Source organism: Myodes glareolus, chromosome 16 (assembly GCF_982192425.1).
Source record: "Myodes glareolus chromosome 16, mMyoGla1.1, whole genome shotgun sequence".
Lineage (NCBI taxonomy): Eukaryota > Metazoa > Chordata > Mammalia > Rodentia > Cricetidae > Myodes > Myodes glareolus.
The window spans coordinates 58,789,182-58,816,832 of NC_142041.1; the positions used below are offsets into that span (position 1 = coordinate 58,789,182).

The window sequence follows — 27,651 nt, forward strand, 5'->3', positions numbered from 1 at the left end:
TTCACATCACCTCCACCTCTATTAGGAATAACACATCAGAATGCAGGAAAAGCTGCGGTAACTCCAGCATTTGCTGAGCGGAGGGTGCTCACGGGGAGGCTGTCCCTGGGCTACGCATTTCCACTAATGCTCCCACCCACCCAGCTCCCTGGCGTGCAGCCTTGATCAGGGCTCCTGAGAACGGAGAAGCAGATTCTGCAGAACTCCCAGCTTCTCTAGCATATAAGGCAGTGCTTTATGTCAAGCTACTCTGATATGTAAATGAAACCCTTCCTAAGCCCAGGACAGACTATCGGTAACGTTTCTTGCTTTGGTGGAGGAGCAGGGGCAACACATTGGGTAAGTTGTAAGGACTGCAGGAGTAAATTCACGTAACCAGCTCCTAGCTTCAAGCAAGCACTCAGCAGTGTTGATCGTAAAGAATGAAAATGTTTCAAAAGGCATGGGACATTTTTCTCACTTGGCTCCATTCTATGAGCCTTAGCTACCTGTGGTATTCTTGGGTCCTGCGCATAAGAAAATAACTGATCCCGCCTTCTTCATTGGTGCTGTTTACACACAGGCAGGCGGAAACAACCAAAGGCATGCACATATGAATACTCAACTCAGCGATTCTCCACTGAGATAACTTTGGGGGACCATTTGGGAACATGGCACGTGGTCCTTGTCCCTAATTCCAAGTCAGGGTTGTTGGGAAGGCTAAAACAACTGAAGAGGTTCCACAAATAATTTCATCCAGCACCTCGCTGACAGTATTCAGAACCCTTTGAGGGAGGAGTGTATGGCAAGTTATGGACACAAACTTAAAATTCAGAGAGCAGAAGGAGCATTGTAATTCCAGAAAGCAGGGGAAAGATCTGTGTAGGCAGTGAATGGCTGCTGCGTTGCACACAGGTGGACAGAGCCATGAATTAATTTGCTCGGGAGCCTCAGGATTAGATCAAAGTCAACCAGGGACAGCCATGCTTCTGCAGGGTGCTTGTTGAATGAACACAGCAGACTCCACTTCCCATCAGCAGGTGCCTCCGCCCAATTCAAGTTGAGCCTCACAGAGGAGCTGGGAGGCAAAGGCCTTCTCTTGCTTCGACCATTGAACAGCTGGCAGTGTTAATTTCAGAACAGTCCTTCTCTGCTTCTGTTCCCACCTGTGTATAAACTCACCCAGTGAAGCCGCCATGCTAACGGCGGCTGCTTCAGGGCTTTATTGCACAGTCATAAAAAGTGTCACGGTAAGAGGCACTGAAGTGGTTCTGTTTCATTGAAATTCCTAGTATGCTTGCCTTGAGAAGACCGCCTGAGCCTCCAGCTAATTACACTACGCGGAGGGGTCTGTGACTTCCTCCTTCCTGGGAAAGATAATTGACACATTTGTTGAGGGATATTGCCTTATCCAACTGTGTGTGTGGAGGCAAGTATTTGCTGTGGGGGATGTGCGCGCGTGCGTGTGGAAGTGTGTGCTCACGCATGAGCATTCGACACATGCAGATATGTATATGTGTTTGGTCTTGTGTGAATCGCTGTCTGCTCCAGAGATAGTTCCCAGACACCAGGATTCTTAGACAGACGCCTCCGGAAAGCACTCCCATTCCCTTTTCTCAGGAAATCCACGAGGAATTTGACTGATGGCAAAATGGGTTAGATTCCAAACAGGCAGTCACTGGAAATTCTACACACACCTTTGCGCCCTACAAGAATCTACTTGCACTATCAGCTCCTCTGAGCTGAAAAGAAAAAAAGGTGGGAAACCTCTTATGGGCTGTGGCCAAGAGCATTAGAAAGCTTGCACCACCGCCCTAGGGTCCAGCAGGAACTATTTGGCCACGCACAGTGGTACAAACCGGCAGCCCCGTTACAGGAGGCTGAGGCAGGAGCATCGCTTGATCCCAGCAGCTGAGACCAAGCTTCGGACATTATTGCTGTTTGTTCCGGAGAGGGTGTGAATTGGAACCTTGGTTTTTAGGAATGAAATCATCAGCCCCGGTTTTCTGTGTGACCGATGCTGGAGTACTGTCCAGGGTTACATTTGGTTGTGAAAGGCGTCACTGCCCACTCCTGCTCCTGCAGGTCTCAGACATGGCAGGTGCTGGCTGTGGATGTTATCCAGGTGGGTGGCTTCATCGTAAGCCATTTAGGTTTAAGACAGAAGCAGACATATACAGACACACCGAATCACCACCCCCAAATCTTCAAACTCTGAAATGTTATCTCTTGGCGGTACTCATCAGCAAGAATCCTATACGATGTACAGTTATTTCCTAGTGAAGATGTCTTTCAGCTTCTGAGAACTTCTTTGGGGTCTCTCAGAACTTTTGGGGGGGTCTCTCACAGAACTTCTTTTGGGTCTCTCTCTCTTTCTCTCTGTCTTGCACACATACAACACTTTCCCAAATTCCATGGTGTCTCCTCTGAGTGCCATAGAATCCTGCCTGGAAACTGGTGGGTTCGCTTTACTTGGAGCAGACTCTGAAGCTAAAACTCAGCCATTTGTCCACTCACTGGAGAGGGGGTTAGGCAAGCTGGCTGCTTTTAAACAGAGCACACATCCTGACTGAGAAACGGCAGTTCGCAGTTTCTGTTCTTCCAGAATCATTTTGAGACAATTGCATCCGCACATTTTTAGACACATTTTTCCCTCTCACACAACACAACCTAAATATTTGCATCCTTCACAAAGACTCAAGCACCTGAGCTACTGAGACTTCCGTATTTTCCTTTTGCTTTCTCCGTGGATTCCAGCTACAAACAGGCTTTTGAACGACGCATCAGAATCACTTAGGACTTGTTGCAAAGTACGGACTCACACATATGACATGGCTCCTTTGGACCCAAACAAATTGATTTTATATTTTCCTATGGTTGTGTGTTTGAGACAGAGTCTTACAATCCAGGCTGCCCCTAGACAGCAATCCTCCTGCCTCTGCTTCTTGAGTGCTGAGATTACAGGCGTCAGTCACCAGGATTGACAGACTTCAGTTGTGTTCTAAGATTTGCTGATTTATTTTAGGGTGTGTATTGTACCTGTGTGAGTTCATGTGCACCACATGTGGGCCTGGTGCTCGGGGAGTACAGAGAGTGTGGGATTCCCTGGAATTAGAGTTACGGGTGGAAGTGACCTGCCTGATGTCGGTGCTGGAAACTGAACCTGGGCCTCTAGACGAGCAGAAAGGACTAAGTCAGAGCCATCTCTCCAACCCCCACCTGTTTTAAGTTAAACCTTCGGCAGCTTAGTTCTTACACTGTTGTGGTTTGTGTTGCCTTTTCGTGGCTTGCTTGGCAGGTAGTTGCATTTTCTCTTAGACAACCTACATTTCTGGGTGGAGCTATTGAACCTTCCAAGCATTCCAGGCAAGCGCTGAAAGAAGACAAAGCTAACATGGCTTGGCATCATCATCTGGCAACACCAGAAGTACTGAGGGCTAAAGTGGAACCATAGAGGGAGCTCTAGATACTTGGGGTCCAGCTCTAAAAATTAAACACATACCAAAGGCAAGCAATTCCCTTGAAGGAAAGCGAATGGTGACTGCAAGACCCTTGTCACTGTGGAGGTTTAGGTACCATTTTAGGCACATTTCATTTATTTGCTAACAAACGCCATCAAGTCCCTTGACCAAACTTTACCTCTCGCACATTAAAAGTTTTGCTTCTGAGACACCTCTCGAAGTTATTGCCTTACCAAAGACCTGTGGGAGATACACGATCCCCATAGATGGGGCTAGAGTGGGTGGCCTTTTTAGACATAACTTACTCTAAGACTTTGGCATTATACGTGCCACAGCCACATGCTTCTCTAGAGCACAAGTAGATGGCACCGGCCACAAATCAGAAACCTGTGCACTGAAATACACATAATCTATACCCAGGCAGTGCTTGTATGTGGGAGGGAGAGAAGGATACGTTTAACCGTACTGGTGCCCACTCCTACTCACTCCGTTAACAGATCAACTTCAGATAAAGGCCAGGATCCTCCCTGCTAACCAATGAGTATTTTAGGGCTTTCACAGGGAGTGGAGCTCCTGAAGGGTCTCCCGGAGTGAGGAAATGGCGCTTCAGAAGCCTGAACCTGCAGTGGCGGTCCCATAGCCCTGTACAAAACAGGAGCTAGGAGCCCCACTGTGACCTCCCGTCTGCGTTTTTTCTGGGAATGTGGATTCCATCCCCCTGGGGGGTGCGCCGCATGCTGCGGGAGCGACTTCCTGTTTGCGTTTTCTGAGAAGGTGGACTCCTTCCCCCTGGGGTTCGCTTCCTGTTTGCGTTTTTCTGGGAAGGGGGACTCCTTCCCCCTGGGGTTCCCCGCATGCAGGCATGCAGGATTTGTGGAATAAGGAAAACCAAAAGAAAGATTGCCGAGTTTGCCAAGGTCTGGGATACCCCGCGTCGGCTCTGCCTGTCATGGCCTCAAACTAAATTCCTTTCTGTGTTCCTCACGTGCCACTCTGCCCAGGATCGCTTTAGAACCCCAGAGGCAGAGAAACAAAAGCAGGCAAGTTTGTTTTTCCAGAACAAATGGGGCGGTTTGGGGTCCTGGTGGAAACAGCCCTGACAGCCGGCTCTGTGTCTTGGGACACTAAGGGCTTTAACGTGTTCCATTCAAGACTGTTTAGTCTGGGTGCGGAGGATTCATTTATCAGCGTTCAGCTCTAGTGTCACGGAGGCAGTTCTGATTTCCAGGGATTTCATTATCATCTGTATGTGCCTGCCCCAAAAGAAATGGGACCGAGAGCAGAGTTACTGCGGGGTCACTTAAAAGCGTGTCCTTTTCATTCATACTCCTTAATGGTATTGCCAGTGTGTGGGGGAGGGGAACCCTAGTGCTAGAGTACTTAATAAATACCACCTGGCTCAGCATGGCCAACTGCTTCCCGCTGGCTTTTGCAGAAGTGGCAATGCATCGAGGACACATCTGGCAAGCTCCGAATCCACAAGTGTAAAGGACCCAGCGACCTGCTCACCGTCCGTCAGAGCACGCGCAACCTCTACTCTCGCGGCTTGCACGACAAAGACAAAGAGTGCCATTGTAGGGAGTCCGGGTATCGATCCAGCAGAAGCCAGAGAAAGAATCAAAGGCAGTTCCTGAGGAACCAAGGAACACCAAGTAAGCCATACCTCGTGGCAGGCGCAACGGCTATTGAGACCCTCCCACTTCCGGCACAACTTAGATAGTGCTGGTGCCTAGATTTCAGAATAAAAGCAAAATCATTGTTTCGTTTAAAGTAAGATAGTAAAGACGGGTTAGAAATTTTACTTTGCGAATATTTTCACTTAGCGTGGAATGAAAATCCCCTCAGGCCGCAGAGCGGCTGGAATGAAAGAACTGCAGTGGATATTCTGCCGGACCAGGGTGGGTGGCTTAGGGTCCGTTTTACTGAACCTTCATGGTAATGCCCTGATATGTCTGTCTGCCTTAAGTTGCTTTAAAAGTTATACTTCAGGTATCAGTTCATGTGTGTTTGAACCTATGAAGAAAAGACAGGAGCAGTTTTTAAAGGCTTATTTTTCATATTTGTACCTTTAAATGTTGTCAAACCGCTTATTATGCTGACTGGCAGGATCAAATTAGTTCATCTCAACATAGCATGCATTTGCTGCTGACAATTTCTATCCTAAAAACTCTCAGGTAGCTGATTGACACGTGAGGTTATAGATTTACAGAAAAAACGAAAACAAACTGGGCAGCCATCCATTGAAGTGTGTGAGTCTAGTGCCACCTAGTGACATATGTGAGAAGTGGCTCAACTCTGTGTTAACTTTTCTGTTAGGAAAGTTATTCTTAAACCTGTCCAAGATTTGGACACAACTTATTCAAGAAAATCATAGGACATTTTGTGCTGAATAGAGTGGACTTTAGAATCACAAATCCCTGATTTGTATCCAAATTTCCACATTTTTTCCTTCGCCCCCACAAATTCTTAAAGAGGTTCATAACCAAAAAAGTTCAGAACCACTGAGTTGGCCAGCGGTGGTGGTGCACGCCATTTGAGTTCGAGGGCAGCTTGATCTACAAAACGAGTACCAGGACAGTCAAGGCTACATCAAGAAATCCTGTCTCGAAACCCTCCCCCAAAACCCCACCTTGTTATGGGTTTGTCTTTCTTCCTGGAAGGAGACTGATCATATTCAAACTACACAAGAAAATCACCGCCGACACAGCCACCCTGAGTCAAACATCTCACTTAGTGACAGGGGCACCCTTCCCTTCCAGAAAGTTCTCACTGTGTGGAATCTCGTGTGACCTAGAACAGGAGTGGGTTTCCTCTTTCCCTGACATAATGGCTATGTAAGTCATCCTCTGTCATGGGGGCCACCTCCTCACCTGGGAACCAAGGGAGCAGTCTCCCCTGGAGGAGGCTGACAATTCCCGTTGCCCCATCTCTACCAGGCTTCTCTCTTACTTAGAAAAGACCAGGGGAGTGTGTAAACAAAGGTCAGAGCTTACACGCTAAATCTCTCCTCCAGGACCCAGTGAGCAAGAGCTGTACCGTCCTGTGGTCCTGATGCACGATGACCCTTACTCTTCGCCTTGTGTGATTAAACGTTACATGGCCAATGCAAGCATTCACAGACTACTATTTTTAGAGCATTCCCCTGTATTTGTGTAAACACGAGGTGTTAAGGGCATTCATCCACTTGAAAAGGCAGCCCAAGGCAGCGGTGAGATGTAAGCGCACACCGCACATCCCGGTTCTGGAACCCAGGGAAAGGCAAGCAAAACTCAAGGCTTTGGTTCCCTCCTCAGAAACCGTGGACGAGAGCACCAATTCATGTTTGGTATTTCATGCGTTCTCTCACGTAAGGACCATTATGACAATACCACATTTCAAGATTATGGATTCAAGATAGATCTACCATGTCCTACGGATAATTAAAGCTAAGGGAAAAAGCATCATTATAAATAACAAATGGGGAACATACAGTTCTTCATTAACAGCCATAGCTTAGAGCCATTCATGTTGAAAACTGAATGTGAAACCACATAGCCTGTGATTGATGGGGGAGGGGCCTGAGGCCACAGCCGTGTGACGTCTGTCACAGGACACAACCAGTGGAGAGCCTGCTTTTGCACCTGTGATTTCAGGAGCTATCCCAGGTATCAAGGTGCCCTGTAGCAATGTAGCCGGCCCTGGCTGTCCCTCTCTAAGACCCCAAGGTGACGGATGATAGTGTTTTCCCTGCCACGCTCACCAGCTAATCTGTATTGTGGCTTTTCCTCTCGTTCCAGAATATAAACCCAGATTTGTGCACACCCGGCAGACTCGGTCCCTGTCTGTCGAATTTGAAGGTGAAATATACGATATAAATCTGGAAGAAGAAGAATTGCAAGTGTTACCACCGAGAAGCATTGCTAAGCGCCACAATGAGGGCCGCCAGGGACTGGGAGGCCCTCAGGCTGCTGCTGGTGACATCAGGAATGAGATGCTGGCAGACAGCAACGATGCGGTGGGGCTGCCCACCACTGTCCGTGTGACACACAAGTGAGTCTGTAGTTTCCAGGGTGGAGGTCAGCGTTACCTCACACCCCATACAGTCACCATGTGGACTTAACGGAAAGTAGCTAGCACTCAGCAATGCCTAAAGGCTTGCCTGCACAAGGGGCACGGGGAAGCAGGGAGAAGCTAGAACCAGCAGCAACCTCAATATATTCTTCGGGTTCCGTTTCATATTTAGCTAACTGGCCAGGAACCCAGTCAGAGCTAGTCTTCCATATCTTAACTTAGCGGTTAAGTTTCTATCCCCGAGTTGTTACCTACAGAAGTGTCTAGAAATCGGTGTATACAATTCTGGGGACTGCCGGAGACTGTTCCATGCTCCATGGTCCCCTGAGTTAGAGCATTGCAGAATCCGGCCTAAGAACTGAATACACCTTGGAGAAAGACAATGGGTCCCAAAGAAACTTCTAGAAAACAGTTGTGGGCTAGGAATGGGTATGTAAGACACAGAAAAACCTGGTCTGCCTCACAAAAGCAGACAAAAAGGGTTGGAAGTCCTACCGACAAGAAACAAACACTATTTCCATAACGTCAAATTTATTAGATCTTCATTTTATCACTAGTGCCATCATCATGGAATACCAGTTCACCCTGAATTCAGATTTGTTAGAATCACACACCCATGTCCACCCAGTTCTATCCCTGGATTCTTACTTTGTTTTAAGACTTATGGTGTTAATGGTGTGTGGGACTAGGGACCTAGCTCAGTTGAGAGAATGTTTACCTAGTTGGCAACAATCCCTAGATTTGGGGCTGGAGAGTTGGCTCATAGCTTAAGAACCCTGGCTGCTCTTCTGGTAGACCCAGGTTTGACTCCCAGCACCACAAAGGTACTCACAACTGTCTATAACCTCAGTGTCAGGGGATCCAACACCCATTCTGGCTTCCACAGATGCTACATGTCCCTGGTCCACGGGTGTGCATACAGAAAAACACCTGTACACACAAACTAAAACTAGATAAACAGTAAAATAAGTCCTGGGACCTGGAGTTGATCACACACTATATAAACTAGGCATCCAGTATTACACCTATGATCCCAGCCCTCGGGAATTCAGCAGGATCAGAAGTCCAACCTGGGATGCACGAAACTGTCTTAAGAGTGACCTAGCCGGGCAGTGGTGGCGCATACCTTTAATCCCAGCACTCAGGAGGCAGAGACAGGCCCAGCCTGGTCTGGTCTATAAGAGCTAGTTCCAGGACAGACTCCAAAGCTACAGAGACCCTATCTCAAAAATCCAGCCGGGGGGGGGACCCTAAATGGAGAAGCTGAGGGTCTAGTTCAGCTCAGTGTAAAATGCTTGTCTAGCCAGAGACCCAGGTTAGAGCCTTAGCATGTCAAAACAGGAAAAGGAAAATATCAGAGTCTAGGTGGAAATACTTGAGGTATTTTTAAAAGGCAAATAATGGGATGATATGTTTCTTTCAAGAAGTCATTTTGCATTTGTGACTGAAAATCCACCCCCCACCCCCCACACACTTTAAAAGCTTGAGCTGGAGAGTGGAGTTTATTCAAGGGATGATGAATATGAAAAGCAGTGACCTCACCTCTCTTCCTGCCACTGGCCAGGATGCATTCTCCTTTACCCTTGTGTAGAATCCGCTCTAAGCTTGGTGCTTGTATCTATACGAAGAGGTTGAAAGGTATTGAGTTCTCTTTGCTAGCTCTGGTGTTTCCTGATACTAGACCCTAAGTCTGTTTCTCTTGGTCCTGTTTGGTTTTCAGATGCTTCATCCTTCCAAATGATACAATCCATTGTGAGAGAGAGCTGTACCAGTCGGCCAGAGCGTGGAAGGACCATAAGGCCTACATCGATAAAGAGGTCAGTGCTGGGCTGGGGTAGAGCTCGGTGAAGAGCGCTTGATAGTCGTAAACAAGGACCTTAGTTCTAGCCCAGCACCGCAAGCAGGTGAACACACGCTCGGAAAGCCATCCGCATGGCTGTGTGCTCAGTCTAACCCTGTTGTGCTAGGCTGACCCATGTGGCTCTGTGCTGTAGTGGATGAACATTCTGTGTGCACCTGTCCTCCTTTTCGTAATTGCCTGAAAACTGGGAAATCCTTACCAAAGTCCTCATCCAAATTCCTTTGATGAGCACAGTGCTTTAGTATTTTCCCACGAGCGAGCACACATATATTGAGTATATACTGTATTCTAGAGGACGCTAAATAAAATTATAGCCTCTGTCTTTTGACATTCTGTGTGTTCGTTTGTATGATAATTTGTTTATATTATTTAGAATTTCAACTGAATTTCAATGAGATTAAACAATTAAAGCTCTTGTAAAAACCATTTTATATTAAAAAAAAAAAACCTGGAAAATCCTCCAAGGTATTTGTCTTCCTCCAGTTCCATAGCAATAGTCCTACTGAAAGCAAGCGTGGCAAAACCAGAAATGAATGCAATAGTCTTTTGGATATTTTTGAGAAAAATATTCAGTTATGAAGAGCCGTCTGCTAATGTTTCTGTGGTGCATTGATTGGGATGTAGGTGGGATATGTGTGTGTTCTCTGACTCGCTCATCCCAGCTGTTCTCTGGAACAGCAAAGAAGGTGAACGATCTTTTGTTAAGAAAACCCTGATCTTCGAAGGGAATTGTGGGAATGTGTCTTTTCCAGATTGAAGTTCTGCAAGATAAAATTAAGAATTTAAGAGAAGTGAGGGGACACCTGAAGAAAAGGAAGCCGGAGGAGTGTAGCTGCGGTAAGCAGAGGTGAGCACGCGTCCTGGGGTCACTTCACTTCCCGGCACAAACGAGGAGCCGGGGTAGTTGGAGGCCACTTCTCTTTCTTAATGAATCCATCGCCACAAGGCGTATTGTTCTCATCCACTTAAGTCAAACTAAATATTCATCCACTTAGTGTGTGTGTGTGTGTTTGTGTGATGAGCCATTTAATCAAATGAAGGGATATATAGATATATCTAATATATATGTACATATATACATGATATCTATATATATGTGTGTATATATGTATATGTGTGTATATGTGTGTGTATGTATATGTATGTGTTGTGTATGTGTGTGTGTATATATATATATATATATATATATATATATATATATATATATATATGAATGAGAGACTAACTGACTTTAACTGACTTTTTAATCTTCTGGCCTGCAGCTATTACAACAAAGAGAAAGGTGTGAAAAGGCAGGAGAAGTTAAAAAACCATCTTCACCCTTTCAAGTGAGTAACTCCGCGTTTGTCATGTTTGCCAGGAGTCGGGGACTGTCCACAGTAACTGGAGGGACTCCTGGGTTCCACAGGGGTGTCTCCTCCATGCCTGGTCCTCTAGAGGGATCGATGGAGAGTAACAGACCCTGGACTAAATTAGGGTGTTCAACAGAGTAGCCCGCAATAGTGCTGACCTCTCGGAAAGTAAGGAAGCCCGCGGACATTAAAGTGCTAGCAGAAGTTGTACGTGTAAGAGCGTTTGTATTTGAGTGCAAACTTTAAACTGTGTGGGAAAACAAACCGCCTGCCAAGGCTCAGGGAAGTGAAAAGAGTGGATGAGTTGGAAGATGATGAGGAGCGCTGTGAAATAGCATCCTTTGAACGTGACTTCGCTATTGGTCCCCTGGTGATTACAGGCATGTGATCAAGCCAACCACAGTGCTGGCATGGGTGAGGGCGGAGCTCAGCAGGCCCACCCCTGAGGAGCTATTGGTAGTTGATAGCCTCTGGAGGAGGGAGAATCATTCTTCTGTAGGGGTGTGGTAGGTTGCCCATGCTCCAGTGAATGGCTCCCACCCCTGCACATATAAATGAGCAGCACTAATTAACCTCAGTGACTGGAAGGGAGGGAGGGAGGGAGGGAGATGAAGTTGGGAAGAGGATGTGTGGAGGGAGATCTGGGGGACATGCAGGGGGTAGATATGATCATATCTCGTATACATCGATGGAATTTGCAATTCCAAAAAATAAATATTTTAAAGAAGAAACATGACAAAATACTTAATTTAAAAATGTATCATATATAATTTGCCAAATGGTTTTTAATCCACCTGTTAAGCCATCCCATCCAACTAACAATTCATTGACTCTGGCTGCCTGACAGGTACAGAGCTAGGAGAGCACATCATTGTCCACGGGTTGTGATACACTGACACATGCCAACGGTTATTTCCGTCAATGCTTAAGAATAAGTAACTGTCAGGCTTATTAAAGTTATGAGAGAACTGCCACTCAGTGAGTTTGCCTCCGTGACACCGGCTATATCTGAAGCCGTCTGTGAGAACCAGAGGTCACCTGAGGTCGGGTTCCATGTACACCTGTGTGTCTTCCATGTACACGTTTGTGCAAGGCTTTTCCTAAAGTCCTTCCTGGTCATCCAAACAGTTCCTTGTCTTGGTCCAGGGAGGCTGCTGCCCAGGAGGTGGACAGCAAACTGCAACTCTTCAAGGAGAACCGCCGAAGGAAGAAGGCGAGGAAGGAGAAGAAACGCCAGAGGAAGGGGGAGGAGTGCAGCCTGCCTGGGCTCACCTGCTTCACACACGACAACAACCACTGGCAGACCGCCCCCTTCTGGAATCGTAAGTCCCCCAGTGGCGCCCCCTCCTGGGTACAGAGAGCACCTCTTCTTCTGTACCAACGTAGACCAAGAATCCTACAGGTAGAACACAGCACATGATCCAAAAGGAAACTGCAGTATCGTTCTGTGCTCAGATCGTTTTGCTAGGAAACAAGTTTTCCTTTAGAATCTATTGTTTTGTTTTGTTTGTGTTAATTTTCGTTCTGGTTTTTGAAGATGCCGTCTTCCTATGAATTCTGAGCTGGCCTAGAACTGTGTGGGCCAGGTTGGCCTCCCATGTACAATCTTCCTGGCTTGCCCTCTCAAATGCTGGAGTGACGGGTGTACTGGTTTTGATTCCTAGAAAGATTTGGTTTTTCTGTTGAGAGATACCAAGTCTCTCCTTGAGGTCTCACACAGAGGCTGCCCAAGGTGGTTACTTCCCAATAAACCCACCCAGGTCAGTAGCAATAAACACCTGTGAAGTATTGCCCCAAGAAAATTGGTTTCCGCCCTAACCCTAACACATGTGTCTTAAAATAAAAACACAGTAAAGATACTGTCAATGCAGAGCCCACACCCTGCTTATCCTGTGCCCCTTTGACCATGGGGTCCGTAAAAGTCTTCCATTTTGTCTGGGATGGCAGAAGATGCAGAATATCCGTGTCTTGTTGAAGAGTGCTTTTGTTTCCTTGCGTCTCTGCATGGAGCTCACAGCAGTAGAGGGATCATGCCCAGGATCTAGTGGCCTTGATTGAAGGCCGACCAGGAGCACAGATAAAAACCCCAGTCTTCTAAGGGTCAGTGGAGGGCAGCCAGGCAGCTTCTCAAACTGGCCTGTGGAGGTCCCCTGAGATGGCAGACCTGCTCCGGGCAGCTTGTGGCTCTTCGTCCTGCCCCTGCTTGAGTTGGGTCTGTCTTTACCTGTGTGTTCACAATCACAGTGAGGCCAAGTACCTCTTAGTCATGGCATTCCGCTTTTAACGTGACTCTTGAAATGGAGTTGGGGGAGGGGATGTCCCTGTGGGCTATTCAGATTGCTGAGGGCTCGGTGTCTGTCCTCATCATACTTTGATTCTAGTGGGAAGGGGAAGGCAGGTAACCAAATGAGCCAAGCAAAATAATTACACTTTGTAGCCATGGAATGAAGGAAACGGTGACTAAAGCGTTTGAGGGTACCCTTTAGAGATGAAGAAGATAGTACCTGTGGTAACCATCTTCTCACCACCGTGGAATTGATGCCTGAGAGAGTCGACTTGCATTTCAGCCCAGAGTCTTAAGAGGTTTTGTTTGGTTGATCGATCTTCTTACTTTGGGACTCGTGATAGATGGATCTGTCTATCCCTGGTGGGGAGTCACAGGGGAGCACGTGATAGAGGGATCTATCCACCTCACGGTATCTAAGTGAGTCACAGAAGCAAAGTGAGAAAGAAGGAAGGCAGCCCCCTCCTCCTCCCGCACCCCGCCCCTGTAGTCATCATTAAGCATAAGCCCAGGGGTGTCTTGCCTCCTACAAGGTCCCAGCTCATAAAGGTTTGATTGCTTCCCAATAGCACTGCACGGGGGGCCTTGAGGGGCAGTCAATATCCAGCAATGGGTCTTTTTACAAAAGTGATGGTTAGGCTGAAACCTAAAGAGTTATAGTGATTGTCCAGATGAAAAAGATTAGCATCCCAGCAGAGTGAGCTTGTGAGCAGGGGTCAGAAGTTTTATACTTGTATGTTTTATGAAATAAGTTCACAACATGTTTAAATTATTGATTTGGAAATTTTCCTTTTTTGGCGGGGGGGTTCTAGACAGGGTTGCTCTGTAGCTTTGGAGCCTGTCCTGGAACTAGCTCGTGTAGACCAGGCTGGCCTTGAACTCACAGAGATCCGCTGGCCTCTGCCTCCCAAGTGCTAGGATTAAAGGCGTGCGCCACCACCGCCTAGGTGGTTTGGAAATTTTCTATATCAATTAGAAAATACTGGTTGCCTGGATTTTAGTATGTAGGTATGAACTAAATGTTCATATAAAAAGAATAAAAATTATGAGTGAAATACTAAGAGCACCTTCTATAAAAAAATCAAACAGATGAAAATATACTCTGTTTTGTAGATATTCCTTTGTAAAAACTGTGTCTGGGATGAGGGAGAGGTGACTGCGGAGCACACAGAACACAGGGGAGTTGAGATCAACAAGACCAAAATCTCTGTGCCATCATGACTGACACATGTCATTGTCCAGGCTCACCTGGCACGCAGGAGGCAGAGGCAGAGGCAGAGGCAGAGGGATCATCGTGAGACTGAGGCTAGCCTGGGCAGCATGGTCCAAATCCATACACTGGGCAGCAGCAAGAGTAGTGTGTGTAGGTTTGCCAGCTGACACAAGTAAGCCCTTTTGAGGGGCATCAGCAATAAGGAGGCTGCAGCCCATAATGGTCAGTTATGGAGCACAATGTACCTCCCCTTCAGCTTTTAACTGCCCCCCAAATCTGGTCAGTTAAAATATTTGAACTCATAATCCCCTCTCAGTCACTGTTTCAAAGATCCACTTTGGCTCACAGGGCCAGATCTAGTGTGTTCAATATTGCAAAGGGCAGATGTCTCACAGCTAAGTCAGCCTTCCAACTAGAGTGCCTGCTGTCAGCTGTCAGTCACCTAATTCTGGGCCTCAGTTTTCCCATCTATGAGTGGGTATGGATACAATAATGTGTCTAACAGTTCTTTGAGAACTAAATGAGCTAAGCCATTCAAACATTCTACATCAGAGGTGCATTCCATTGACTGTACCTATCTTAAATGATTTAAGAAATATTTTTGAAACCAGTTCTGAAACCCCATTATTTCTCCCTCCATTTTTACAAGAAGAAGAATGGGTGGCTGGTTGTAAAATTTGATGTCTCTTAAATACTTTCTACAAGTTAGCCAGAGAGCCTCTCTATGTCCAAAAGGTGTTGATGGATAAATCTCATTGCATATTGAAATATTGTAGAAAGGTCTTGGGATAACTCAACCAGTAAAGTGCTTTACCATGTAAACATGAAGACCGGAATTCATCCCCAGGACCCATATAAGCAGCCTTGGTAACCATGGTTACAATCTCATTGCTGGGGAGAAAATTGGGACTGAGGCCAGCCAGTGTAGACTGCTTTGGTCTGGGAGTTCCAGACCAAAGAGAGATCCTGTCCCAAAAGCAAGGCGAGTGTCAGCTGAGGAACGACACCCAGAGTTGGCCTCTGCCCTCTACATATATACACATGGGAACCCTCCCACATGCGAGCATGCATGCTCCCGCTCACGCACAGACAGGGCTGCAGAGGCCTTCCATAATTGCAAATAACACCACCTCCAATTCCATGAAGCTGGATTCTACCCTCGTCTCAGACTCTGTCCCAATACATAGTTGTGACACTGGCTGTGTGACCCTGAGACACAGTGGGGACACTAATTCTGTCACCTTCTGAAACAGCCCTGTTTTCCTCTTCCAGAAAACATAAAAACACCCGCTCTTCTCCAACCACTCATTCCATTTTGGAGACCACCACCTTCTAGAATTAAGGAGGGTAACTAACTAAGGGGCCTGCAACTTGACCTTGGTCTCCAGCCTGTGAGAGTCCCCTGCATTTTCCCAGGATGCAGAGAGGGAAGGATGCTATTGTCTCGGACAGCCAATCACACAGTGTTTATTAGAAAGCCACCCTGAAGCTTGTAAAGAGGTACTGACATGGCCAGCTTGTGAAGGTTTCTCGTTCTGTTTTTTTCTTTTTTCCCCGACAGTGGGATCTTTCTGCGCATGCACGAGTTCTAACAATAACACATACTGGTGTTTGCGTACAGTTAATGAGACGCACAATTTTCTCTTTTGTGAGTTTGCTACCGGCTTTCTGGAGTATTTTGACATGAATACAGATCCCTATCAGGTAAGACAATATGCTTTCATTTGCTGAGAGCGGTTGGAAACGGGATAACCAGTCACGTGCTCACGTCCATTGTCCTGACCACTCTGTCCACAGCTCACAAATACAGTGCACACAGTGGAACGGGGCATTTTGAACCAGCTGCACATACAGTTAATGGAGCTCCGAAGCTGCCAAGGGTATAAGCAGTGCAACCCAAGACCCAAGAGCCTTGACATTGGTAAGGAAAAAATATTGCTTCTTTCTGTTTTCTTTATAAAACTCTTTGTATTATCAAGATTTCTCCTTTCGAAACATTTCCATGTATAAGCATATAGTTTAGAGCACTTACAAGAGAATCTTTGCGAGCAGCTCCAAACATAATTTGATTTCTCAGTCTCTCACCTGGTTACAGTGATGGGAAGCTGAACTGACTGAAGGACCAAGTGTGAGTAACCCTTCACTCTCTTGCATGTGTCTGCTGTATCAGAAAACCTCAGTTCTGACAGAAGCATCCATGGGAAGGTGAGATCAAGGCTTTGGGGATTTCTTATGGTTCCCCTTAACAGAGCTTGAGAGCTTAAGTTGAAGCTCTTGTTATAGTAACTTGGTAGAGACACACAGTGACCTGCTTCTTGTCACCATCCAGAACCATCCACCCCTATCTGAATCCCTGCCCAGGACAAGGGAGTTCCAGAGCTTTTACCACCGTCTCCCATTTGAAAAGCTCATAAACTTGGAGTCTGAGATGGTGCTGCGAAGATGTCCCCATTCTACCCCGGTGTGTGCACCTGAATGCTTTTCTCCTTTCGGTTTGCATCGATGCAGCTCTTTGCTCTGTTCGCTCAGCCTTTGCCTCACCAACAAAAGTCACTGTCTACCATTTCTATAGAAATGTAAATGTCAGTTACTCACAGGAGGGAAGAAAAAGAACTGGAGACTACCCTGACATCCCGACAGAATGACAAGCTCAAGTCACTGGCTTTGGAAAGCAGTTTGCAGGAGTCCCCCCCCCCCCCCACACACACACACACTTTGTGAGATGCGTTCTTACTGCACATAGCTGGACTGACCTCCGATTTACTGTGTAACCCAGTATGGCCAGTCTCGATCAAGTGTTGAGACTATAGGTATAAGTCGTAATGCCTGACTTGCAACCTCTCTCTCTCTCTCTCTCTCTCTCTCTCTCTCGTTTTGACTATGTGCACATGTCTGTGTCTGTATATAAGTTTGTACACATGAGTGCAATCCCTCGAAGAGGCTGAATAGAGAGAATATCCTTATGCCCTGGAGCTGGACTTACAGGCAATTGGAAGCCACAAACTCTGGTTGCCTAAAGAGCACTGTGTGCTCTTAACTAGTGGGCCATTTTTCCCATCCCAGCTGGAGCATATTTAATGCAATCAAGTCTCTACCTGTGATTTGTAGGTTGTGTGTAGAGCCAGCATCTCTAGCAATAAAAATGGCAGCCATCTGGTCATGTCACTTGGTGATAAAGCATCAAGGCCAAAAGCCACTTATGGAAGAAAAAGTTTGTTTTGCTCTACAGTTCCTGGGATAAGAGCCCATCATGACAGAGAAGCATAGCAGCAAGTGGTTGGCAAGGTGGTTGGAGCAGGAAGCTGTGAACCAAAAAGAAGAAACAGTGAGAACAGCCATCACAGTGACATTATCAATGCCCAAAGCCCACCACCAGTGACATGCTTCCTCTAGTAAGGCTCTATCTCCCCAAGGTTCTATAACCTTCCCCCAAAAGCTCCTCCAATTGGGGACCAGGTGTTCAAACATCTGAAATGATGGGGGATCACAGACTTGAAGGGAGAAATGAGGTTCTTCTCCCAAAACAATCAGTCCACTTGCTTGTCATTTCCATCACCAAAGGATCCTAGATCAAACAGCCTACAAGAGAGTCCAGCGACATGTCGTGGCTCAGTTCTCCATCCATGTCTAGGGGAAATGACCCAGTCAAGAACCAGGCCTGCAAAGTGGGTCTTTTGGCTTCTTACTCCACTCAGCGTGAAGGTTTGGAAACACCCTGCTTTTATGCTGACCTTTTCCAGAAATCAAAGAAAGGAAAAGAGGGATGAAAAGGGGGAGAAAGCCAACCTGTGGAGGCCTGGGATCTTAGCCAAACTATTTAGAGACAGTAGAAATAGCATTCTCCAAAAGAATACAACACCCTACGTCATCGGCGATGAGTGGCCAGCTCCACTGTGACCCTAAGTCATCAGCGATGAGTGGCCAGCTCCACTGTGACCCTAAGTCATCAGCGATGAGTGGCCAGCTCCACTGTGACCCTATGTAATCAGCCATGACTTCCCAGCTCCACTGTGACCCTACGTCATCAGCCATGACTTCCCAGCTCCACTGTGACCCTATGTAATCAGCAATGACTTTCCAGCTCCATTGTGACCCTATGTAATCAGCAATGACTTTCCAGCTTCACTGTGACCCTATGTAATCAGCAATGACTTCCCAGCTCCACTGTGACCCTACCTCATTGGTGATGACTTCCCAGCTCCACTAAGACCCTACGTCATCGGTGATGACTTCCCAGCTCCACTGTGACCCTACATTGTCGGAGATGACTCGCCAGATCCACTGTGAGAAACCTGATAGGGTCCTTAATGGTGAAATGACAGGCCGGGTGGGACCTAGTGATCGCCGTGCACTTGTGGTACCCTCTCTAGGCATCTAGACTGTTCCTGAGAGAGATTATTATTGGCCTCTCTTTTCAAGCACCGCCCCACCCCTCCACCACCGCAAAAATATTTTTAATTTACTCAGAACTACATGAACTTCTGGAAACACTTTTCTCGCCGTTTTCTTGTCCTCAGCCCGTTTTGTCCTTTTCCATATTGTTTTGCCTTAAGCCTTTTTATTCTTAGCACTCAATCCTTTTGAGACTAATTAATAAACTCTCCGTTGGATGTCGATGCTGCCTGTATTTAACACAGTACGTTTCTTTCTAGGATTGAGATGTGTTCGTGGAAGCTGCATAGTAAAGGGTCCTATGGGTTCTAAAGCTAACTGATTCCTCTTCTGTTTCCCTGTATCAGGAACTAAAGACGGAGGAAGCTATGACCTACACAGGTATTCACACTTCATTCTCAACAGCTTCTTTCCCGTAACTGCATGGCCCGTCATTTCAGCTCGCTTCTGTTTCTTGCCATCTCGCACAGAGTGCCGGTTGTGGTGCATGTGTGTCGTAATGCCATCCTCATTCCCATCCAGTCCCTGGCTCCAGACCCATCCTGCTTCTAAATCAACTCAGCTGTTCCCCCCCCCAAGAGATGCCCTTCTGAGCAGTTCCTCTCTGCCCTGCATGCCCTTCCTGTTTGCCTTTTGAATGATGCTTTAAGGCAAGGAATGCTGGGACAGGAGAATGGAGATGGATTTCCTGTGTTTTGTTTCCACGATTGGATGGAGAGGCTGCATGGGATTGAGAGATTTTGTTTTTTCATTTAAGAATACTGCTAATAATTTTAAAAAAAATAAAAAAAAGCACTAAGGGAAAATTTGAGAACACTCTGAAGCCGAAGTCAGAAGAAACAAAGAATTTCCCTGTGAGCAGTCATTGATTAACTTTGGTGGCAAAAGCAGTGGTCATAAGAAGAATTCAGATGGTTCTGCAGGATGAAGGGAAAGGAAGAGACGGTGTCAGGAGTTAGGGGCAAGGTGGTCATGGTCAAACAGCAAGTTCCTAACATACACAAGAATGATAGTCCTGACACATGGAGCTTCATAAATAACCTCACCTTGATATAACCCCCAACCCACATCTTTCTCTCCTACATGGAGGAAGGCATATGCCCGGGAGTTTATCCACTGATCACCCAGAAATGTCAACCATTGTTGATTTTCTTCACTGAGCCTCGGCTCTGGAGGACTTACCTGAAACGTGCCAGTTTTGGGGTGTATGGACTGTCCTTACCATCAATGCTGGGGCTTTGGTGTGTCCAAACTCTAGGCAATGCACTTGTTTAAGGCCCAACTTCCTACCAAAGCGGGATGCTTTAGTTGGCACCACCCACTCTGATACCTCCTCAGAGAAACTAGAGAGCCTCCGGGGATACCTCCCACCTACTTCCTGAGCTGGAATCTCACATGCTTCCCTTTGGAAGCAGCTCATTGATCCAGAGAAGCTAAATGACATCAGGAAAGGCAGGGAAAAACCTGGGCTATTTTGGGCATTTTATGGTTGCTTCTCCATCCTTCATCTGCTCCTGTACCAACCCTATGCCATCCTCAGAAAATATATGCAAGATGGAGCCAATACCTTAAGGTGGCTGTCCCCAAGAAGAGGCTAACGAGGCACTGTCCAAGCTGGCCTGGAACTTAGTCAGTGACCCCAAAGGATGACCTTGAATTTCCGACCCTCCTGCCCCTCCTTCTAAGTGCTAAGATTATGACCATGCGTCACCGCATCCATTTTACATCTTGTGGGGACTGAACCCGGGGCTCTATGTATGCAAGGCGAGCACTCCGTCAACTGGGCTACATCCCTCCCTAATGTCTACTAATTTTTAATGTTCTATTAACATGGCATTTATAGAAAAGCTGTTGGAATAGATCTAAGTGCCCCATTTGCTTCCCGTCTCCCATTTCCTCTCTCTTCTCATATAAACGCGCTTTCTACATCAGCTCTGGGTCATTTGCAGGTATTGTGTCCCTTGGTGTAGAAATGTTTTACTTTGTGCTTCCCAAGGACATGTTTGCCCATGACCGTCGAACACTAACTAAATCAGGCCATCAACACGAACCAGTGCCATTATCTAATCCACATTCCGAGGCCACATCTTGCCAAATGCTCCAATCAGGTCGTGTTTATGGTGTTTGGTTTCGGGTCTCGGATTCAATCCAGAGTGGTATATCATATAAAATTGTCGCCTTTCTTAAGTGTCATCCCTACTGGAACAGTTTCCCAGCTTTTCATTGTTGGTGGTGACATTTCATAGGCCGCCAGCCAGTTTCTTTCATAAAATGCTCTCAACTTGAGGTTTGTCTAGAGTTTGCACATCTAACTGGGAGTTGTCTGTCTGGGAGAGAACTATTATTGCAAACAGCGCCGTGCCCTGGGAATATCTTCTTTGGGTTTTTGTTATTTGGCTAACACATTGTTTGGGAAACTAGTCCTCTGTGCAGTTGCTTGCCTTTCTCGCTGATGAACAGCCGATTAGCTTTGGCGGGCAGTTGAGACTTCTGCCTGGTCGTTCACTGTGCTTGATTTTGTCTGATGTTGGAGCAAACACTGTATGCCTGAGCCCCACTCCAGCCTGAGGTTATTTATTATTAATATGATGGCTGCAAATGGATTTTTTTCCCAACTCCATTGTTCCGCCTGTGTTTCTCAATGTGTTCTACCTTGAAAAGTAACTTCCCATATCATCTATCACTTGTGTAGGGATGGAGCAAAGCTTCTCAGTTTCCTCGGGATATTCTTCTCCTATCATGTAATGACCACTATTGTTTCTTTAAGTCCTCTGTGTGATTCTGGAAAGATTCCCCTTGTTTTTGAATACTTGTTTGGGACCCTGAAATAGGTCCAGGGTCATCTTATATCTTTGTTACCCAACATGCAGCAGCAGCCATCCCTGTTTGGGACGTCTGGAAAGTGAGTGCCAGATGTGGACTCCAGATTGCACAGCTGCTGCCGAAGTGTCTGTGCATGCACGCCGGTCCCTTCACCTGTGCAGAGTGTCTCAGAAGTGAACTGTCCTTCCATCGTGACCTCACCTTATCTTTAGTTCTAATGAGGGAGCATTTAGGCTATCACCATCAAGAGAGAGTTAGAATTTGGGACCGAGTGTGATTGCCATCGTCACACTAAGGAAACAGTCATCTATTTTCTTGCCAGTGCCTTGCCATCAGTGAAAACCAAATGTGTCAAACTGATTATCAGCATCTATGAGATGCCCAGATAATTTTTTCTCTATTGATTTATGAGTAAGTTACATCTATGAATTTATCTACTAAGAAAAACAAACCTTTCATTCCTGGACCCAAATTTTGAGAGTCGCTGTGCATGCTTTTCTTAATAGAATATTGAATTCTTTTCACTAGAGGTTATGAGGAACCTACATTTACCCGCAATATCTGTCTATAATCTTCCTGCTCTTGGTGCTGGCACTACTGTTCAATTATGATCTTAGTTTCTTGTGGTCACTGTAGAAATCTGCGGACACATCTCCCAGCGACATGTACTTATTCCCTTATGTTTCCAGGGACATGAAGTTTAAAATGTTTCTTCCGGGCTTAAAGCTGTCAGTAGGCTTGCATTCATTTCAGGGCTTCAGAGAACTCCGTCCTTCAGAGAACTTCGTCCTTTCTGGTTTCTTAAGTGGCTTCATCCATTCCTCGACCACAGCTTCATCTCTGAAGGCGGCGATATGAGCATCTATTGTTCCTGTCCGCCTCCATCCCTCTCCCACAGCCGAGTCTCCTCTGGCTGTCCTGCTTCTCCACACGGCCATCTCCCTAAGGTCCCTGGTGGCTATCTTGACTTCACCTGAACATTTCCCCATCAAGATGCGTGACGCTGTCACACTTGTGGCTCCCTTTTGCCTCCTAAGGTGGTGTCCACGGCTTCTGAGGAGTTGGATGTGGGCGTCTATGAGGTAAAGGGAGCCATTCTTCTGTCTTACTCCACCATCGGTGTTGTATTTGCTTCACCAATGGTGTCCTGATGCCTTCGCTTCCTTTCTGTTTTCTAGAACAGTTTGTAGAGCATCAGGGCTCTAGTGGGGCACCATCCTCCCGAGAAACCACATGGACCCAATGCTTCTTTACTGAGTGGTTTCTAAAAACCTCTTATTGGATGAAAACTGCTTTGTTTCAGCTTCCTATCACTGCTACACTGCCAGGTCAGCTTGAGCAAGCTGCTTCCTGAGCAGGTATAAAGTATTCGCATCTGAAGGACCTGGATGAAGAGGAGGTTGAGGTGACATGAAGGACTGCACAGTTGCACCAGCCTCTCCCCTAATCACTCTTCCTTAGACAGCTTGGAATCCTCCCAATGGCGGTCCTCCGTCAGCCTCCCTTGATGGTGCCATTTTCTCCTCTCATTCTCAACTTCTCAGCCAATTCCCTATGGAACCAGGACTCTGAACAGTCTGTGCAGTACACTGTGTATCCAATGGATCTATTTAAACTATGGAACAGCAGTTGGGCATGGTGGCGCGGGCCTTTAATCCCAGAACTCCAGAGGCAGAGGCAGAGGCAGGCTGAGCTCTGTGAGTTCAAGGCCAGCCTTATCTACAGAGAGTTAATTCTACAACAGCCAAAGCTTCGCAAAGAAACCTTATCTTCAAAAACCAAAAAATAAAATAAAATAAAGAAAAAGAGAAAGAAAGAAAAAAAGGAAGGGAAGGGAAAGGAAAGGAAAGGAAAGGAAAGGAAAGGAAAGAAAGGAGAAATAGCTGTTGGCTTAAGAAGCAGAAAGTTTCTATGGGTGTGAAAATATGTCACTCAGCAGTTCAAATTGGTCAATATCTTCTGTTTCAAACTTTAAAAAAAAGATTTCTTTATTTATTATGTATAGTGTTCTGCTTGCATGTGTGCCTGCAGGAGACCAGAAGGGGGCACCAGATCTCATCATATATGGTTGCTGGGAATTGAACTCAGGACCTCTGGAAGCGCTCTTAACTGCTGAGCCATCTCTCCAGTCCCTGTTTCAAACCTTTGATGATGTTTTTGAACATTTCATCTAGCGCTGGAACTGCAGAGCCCAGTCTCGAGAATCTGTTACTGTCCAGACCCAAGAAGCACCGTGACCCCTATGTAGTCCAGGTGCACAGAGCCTTCCCTGGGGAAATGTTCCCCACCACCATCTACATCCTTTTCACTTCTGGTGGGCTATAGGAAAGCTCTCATCATCACCCCTGACGGAAGGCGTGTGAGGATAGTACGTTTAGATTTGGACCATCTCCACATTACTACAGCCCGTGCCCCGTCCACTCCTGTCATACACATGGCTAGTACCTCACGGAGGCTCACCTAAAGGGCCCCTCAGTGATGCCAATGATGTTCCAGGAAGTCCTCGTACCTATTCCAGTCCATCTGATTGGTCTTGGGGGCGGGGCTTCTTTTAGTACGTGCCCAGGTGTTTCACCTTGCGTCTCCCGTCACTCCTTTCTCATGAAGATAGTTGCTCTTTTTCCCCCTCTGAAACTTAGCAAGGGTTACATTCCTTTTAATTGGTCGCTCTTGTTTTCTTGTGGTGTCAGACTGTTTTTCTGCAGCCTTGGGACCTGAAGGAGAGCTTGGCTGACTATAAGACTCTTAGTACAAACTATTTTCTTACCCAAGACAGTTTCGCATCCTCGGATGCTTGATTGACCACACTGCTGCAGTGTGGCTGACTTGGGCAGGGACACTTTTATCAAGATGCTATTGTTTATTCTTATTTCTTTTAGAAATATTTTTCTTTTAGAGTATTTGTGTGTAGATCAAGTTTGCTCTTACCTCATTAATTTGTAGAGTTTATGAGATTTCTGGTTTAAAGGGCATCTTTCTTGTCAGTATGACCCAATATATACAATATTCTTACCATTTAACTACTTGGAGCTGGGGGTGGGGGAAGTCACGTGCCCTCCATTGGACGCGAAATGCCTTCTCTTTTGCTGCCCCATTCCTCTCGCACCAGCTTCCTGGAAGCATCCTTTTTCCTCTCTTTGTTTCCTCTCTCCCTGGATCACGCTTTACAGAGACTGCCAGCTTGAGCCCCTCCCAGCACCCTCCCTTGCCATCAGGGCCCTGACTCACCTGGACTCTTGACAGTGTCTCACATGTGAGGATGACATTTCTTTCCAGGCAACTTCAAATCAACCTTGAGTTCTGCCCTCACTTCTCTGCCCTACTCTTCCCCCAAGGCTGGTGCCAGAGTGTGGTGCACAAACTCTGGGGGCGGGAGATGGGTGGGTGTTCATTCTTGGGTAATCCTTCTTTTCTTTCCAGCTTACAGGTAACCTGAAGATCCCAGCCGTCTCTCTTACAGTTCTTCCAAAGGTGTGGGTTTTGTGTAGCCTTCTGACTTTCCTTTTTGCTGCATAGCTGTGAGGAATTCGTTTCACCAGTCTGGGGTGCCTTTTCCTAGATTTCATCTGAGCACAGTGGAGTCAGGGAAAGCTGGTATGCTATGCGCACGCAAGAAACCCTCTTGCTCAGAGACTCCCTGGAAGCAGACGTCTGTGAAGAGTCTTATAACTGCAGAAATATGTCTGAGTTAGTTGTATTTACATTCAAAATCGATTTTGCACTGAGTACCAAGGACTATAAAATGCAGATATTGCCCTAAGTATTTGCCTACTAATTTAAAATACCTTGTAGGCTATCAATTTCTTGGAAGCCAATGAGTAGAAATGGCTTTGTCCTGTAACTGTTCTCCCATTGGACAGCTAGGGACCCAGGTGAGCAGGCTCAGTCTCTTCATCGGGCAGAAGTGTCATTTCCCCACTAGGCATGCTTATTTGGCAGAGGTTTTCAGTTGCTGGATAGTTTTTCCAATTTTGGCTTTAAAGATGATATTTCATGTATTGAGGTTGACCTCGAACTCTCTGTGTAGCCAAGGATAGCCTTGAAATTCTCATTCTCCTGCATCTGCCTCTTGAGTGCTGTGATTACAGGTGTGTATCTGGTTTTATGTGGTCTAGGGATCAAACCCAGACTTTTGTGCATGCTACAAAACACTTTGCCAACTGACTTCCATTCCCAGTCACCTCCTTTTCCAATTCTGTCATTCAGCCACCTTTGCATGTAAAGATCACTCCTCAACATACCAATACTAGGAGAGAATACTTTTCGTTATTGCATTTCAAATTAATCTGTAAAACAATTACATTGCTCATCCAATTGAGTCAACATCATTTTGTTGCCCTAATGAGGTCCCTTGGTTTCTCTTTTCACAGAGGACAATTATGGGATGGATGGGAAGGTTAGTCAGCCCAGCATTGCTTCAGACACCAACTGGCAAGGCCTGGAGGAGTTATCCGGTGTGGATGACGACACCAGTGAGTACAGACATAACCCTAGACTCAGTCTGGAGGACTGGACTAGTTACCTGAAGGCTGTAGACAGAACATTTGCACCGCTGAACCCTCACTCCGAGCAAAACAAAGCAAATGGGACTCCAGCTGCTCAAAGCAGTGGCTTCTCAGTCACCTCTGTTGAGCTCTTGGTGTCAGCAGAGATGGCCTCTGCAGAGTCAGGTGAAGACCCAAGTCACGTGGTTGGGGAAGCGCCTCCCTTGACCTTGCCAGTCAACCTCCAAACCCTGCATTTGAACAGACCAACTTTAAGTCCAGAGAGAAGACTTGAATGGAATAATGACATTCCGGAAGTGAACCATTTGAATTCTGAACACTGGAGAAAAAGTAGAACTGAAAACCCGACGGGATGGGAAGAAATCCGCTATCCTGAAGGTGACATCAGTGGCAATGGCAGGACAGAGCTGGTGTTCCGGTCTCATGGCAGGCTGCAGCCCTACAGCCGACGTCAACGAGAACGTCCCCAGGATGTGGAGCCGGAAGATCAGTGGCATCTTTGTGTTCCTTCTGGCAGAACTAATGTCCATCGAGTGTTCAGTGTGTCCAGTGTGGAGCAGCCTGTTCACTCCAGCCACACAGAGGGAACACTGACCAAGATACAGAAGAATGGCACAAAGGAGCGGGTGCCGAACCTAGAAGGCAGTGCCTCCTCCCCTCTCCCCTCTGATTAGATGAAATGTTGCCCAAACCTTTCTATGTTTTTATTAGTAAACTAGTGGCGGCAATCGTAACTGCCAACATTCGGGACTCCCCTGGGTACATGTGCGCAGCAGAAATCCGTGGGCACACGTGTGGAAAATGCTCACACATGGACTGCCTGGAACTCACGGTTTTCCCAAGAAGAGAACGGTGGGGCGCATTTTCTGTTTTGTTGCTTTGTTTTTTGGTACTAAAACAGTATTATCTTTTGAATATTGTAGGGACTTGCGTATATAAAGTCTATCCGGTCAAAATGGCTAGGATTGTGCCTTTGTAAGTTTGGAAAGCTTGACACCCTTGGTGAGTCTGTCAACACACCTTCCCTGCCTGCATCATGAAGTTTGGATTAGTTTCTAACCACTGGAATTTTTCGACATCATCATCTTTGGTTCAGTGATTTTTGCACTTTGAGTTTGGAATACTGTGTCTTCTTGGATGCTAGTGTTTTGTTTTGGTTTTTTTTTTTTTTTGGTTTTTTTTTTCTAGTGGGCTTGTCAGAATCACACTGTTTGTCCTATTGTAGGACAAAAGAATAGACTCCCAGCAATGACACACAGTATGGATGACATATTGTTTAATGTATGCTTTTTTTGAGAAAACATTGCATGTATTTTATACCTCGACGCGCTAAGATTGATTAGCAGAAAGGCATGACTCACAATATTGGTGGTTAAAAAATAAAATAAGTGAAAAAGTAATAAACAAGACAAAAATTACCTGCTCTCTCTCTGTGCTTACTGTGTGCTCAATACCACTAAATTTTAAAAGAAGGGACAGGGCAAAGACCACTTTATTTTAATTTTTTTTTCTTGGATTGGTTAATAAGCTTAAGCGTTGGGGAAATGTGTGCAGTTTTGACTTTCTCCAAGACAGTTTTGCTAAACTGAAATCATGAATGCTGTAACACTTAAACCCACCGTAGAGAAGGTTTGTTTTATGAACATTGTGGTAGGTGAATATTTTTAAAACTGTCAGCAAACTCTGGGTTTTCCAAAAGACATAGTTCAAAACTGCTTTTGAAAATCTGTA

General features: G+C 46.2%; 1 protein-coding gene across 4 annotated transcripts in view; it reads left to right on the forward strand.

Moving 5' to 3' along the window:
- Nucleotides 1-27,338, forward strand: part of Sulf1 (sulfatase 1) — a 167,981-nt gene extending 140,643 nt beyond the window's left edge. For 3 of the 4 annotated variants that reach the window (XM_048420443.3, XM_087897230.1, XM_087897231.1), the window contains 10 exons: nt 4,876-5,092; nt 7,217-7,469; nt 9,211-9,307; nt 10,104-10,198; nt 10,614-10,679; nt 11,850-12,025; nt 15,762-15,904; nt 15,998-16,121; nt 18,940-18,973; nt 25,786-25,957. In XM_048420443.3, the coding sequence (XP_048276400.3) occupies nt 4,876-5,092; nt 7,217-7,469; nt 9,211-9,307; nt 10,104-10,198; nt 10,614-10,679; nt 11,850-12,025; nt 15,762-15,904; nt 15,998-16,121; nt 18,940-18,973; nt 25,786-25,816 (1,236 nt within the window). In that variant the 3' untranslated portion in view covers nt 25,817-25,957. Of the gene's footprint in view, nt 1-4,875; nt 5,093-7,216; nt 7,470-9,210; nt 9,308-10,103; nt 10,199-10,613; nt 10,680-11,849; nt 12,026-15,761; nt 15,905-15,997; nt 16,122-18,939; nt 18,974-25,785 lie in introns of all 4 variants that reach the window. The other variant, XM_048420442.3, reaches the window with a different exon arrangement.
- The last annotated feature ends 313 nt before the right edge of the window (nt 27,339-27,651 follow it).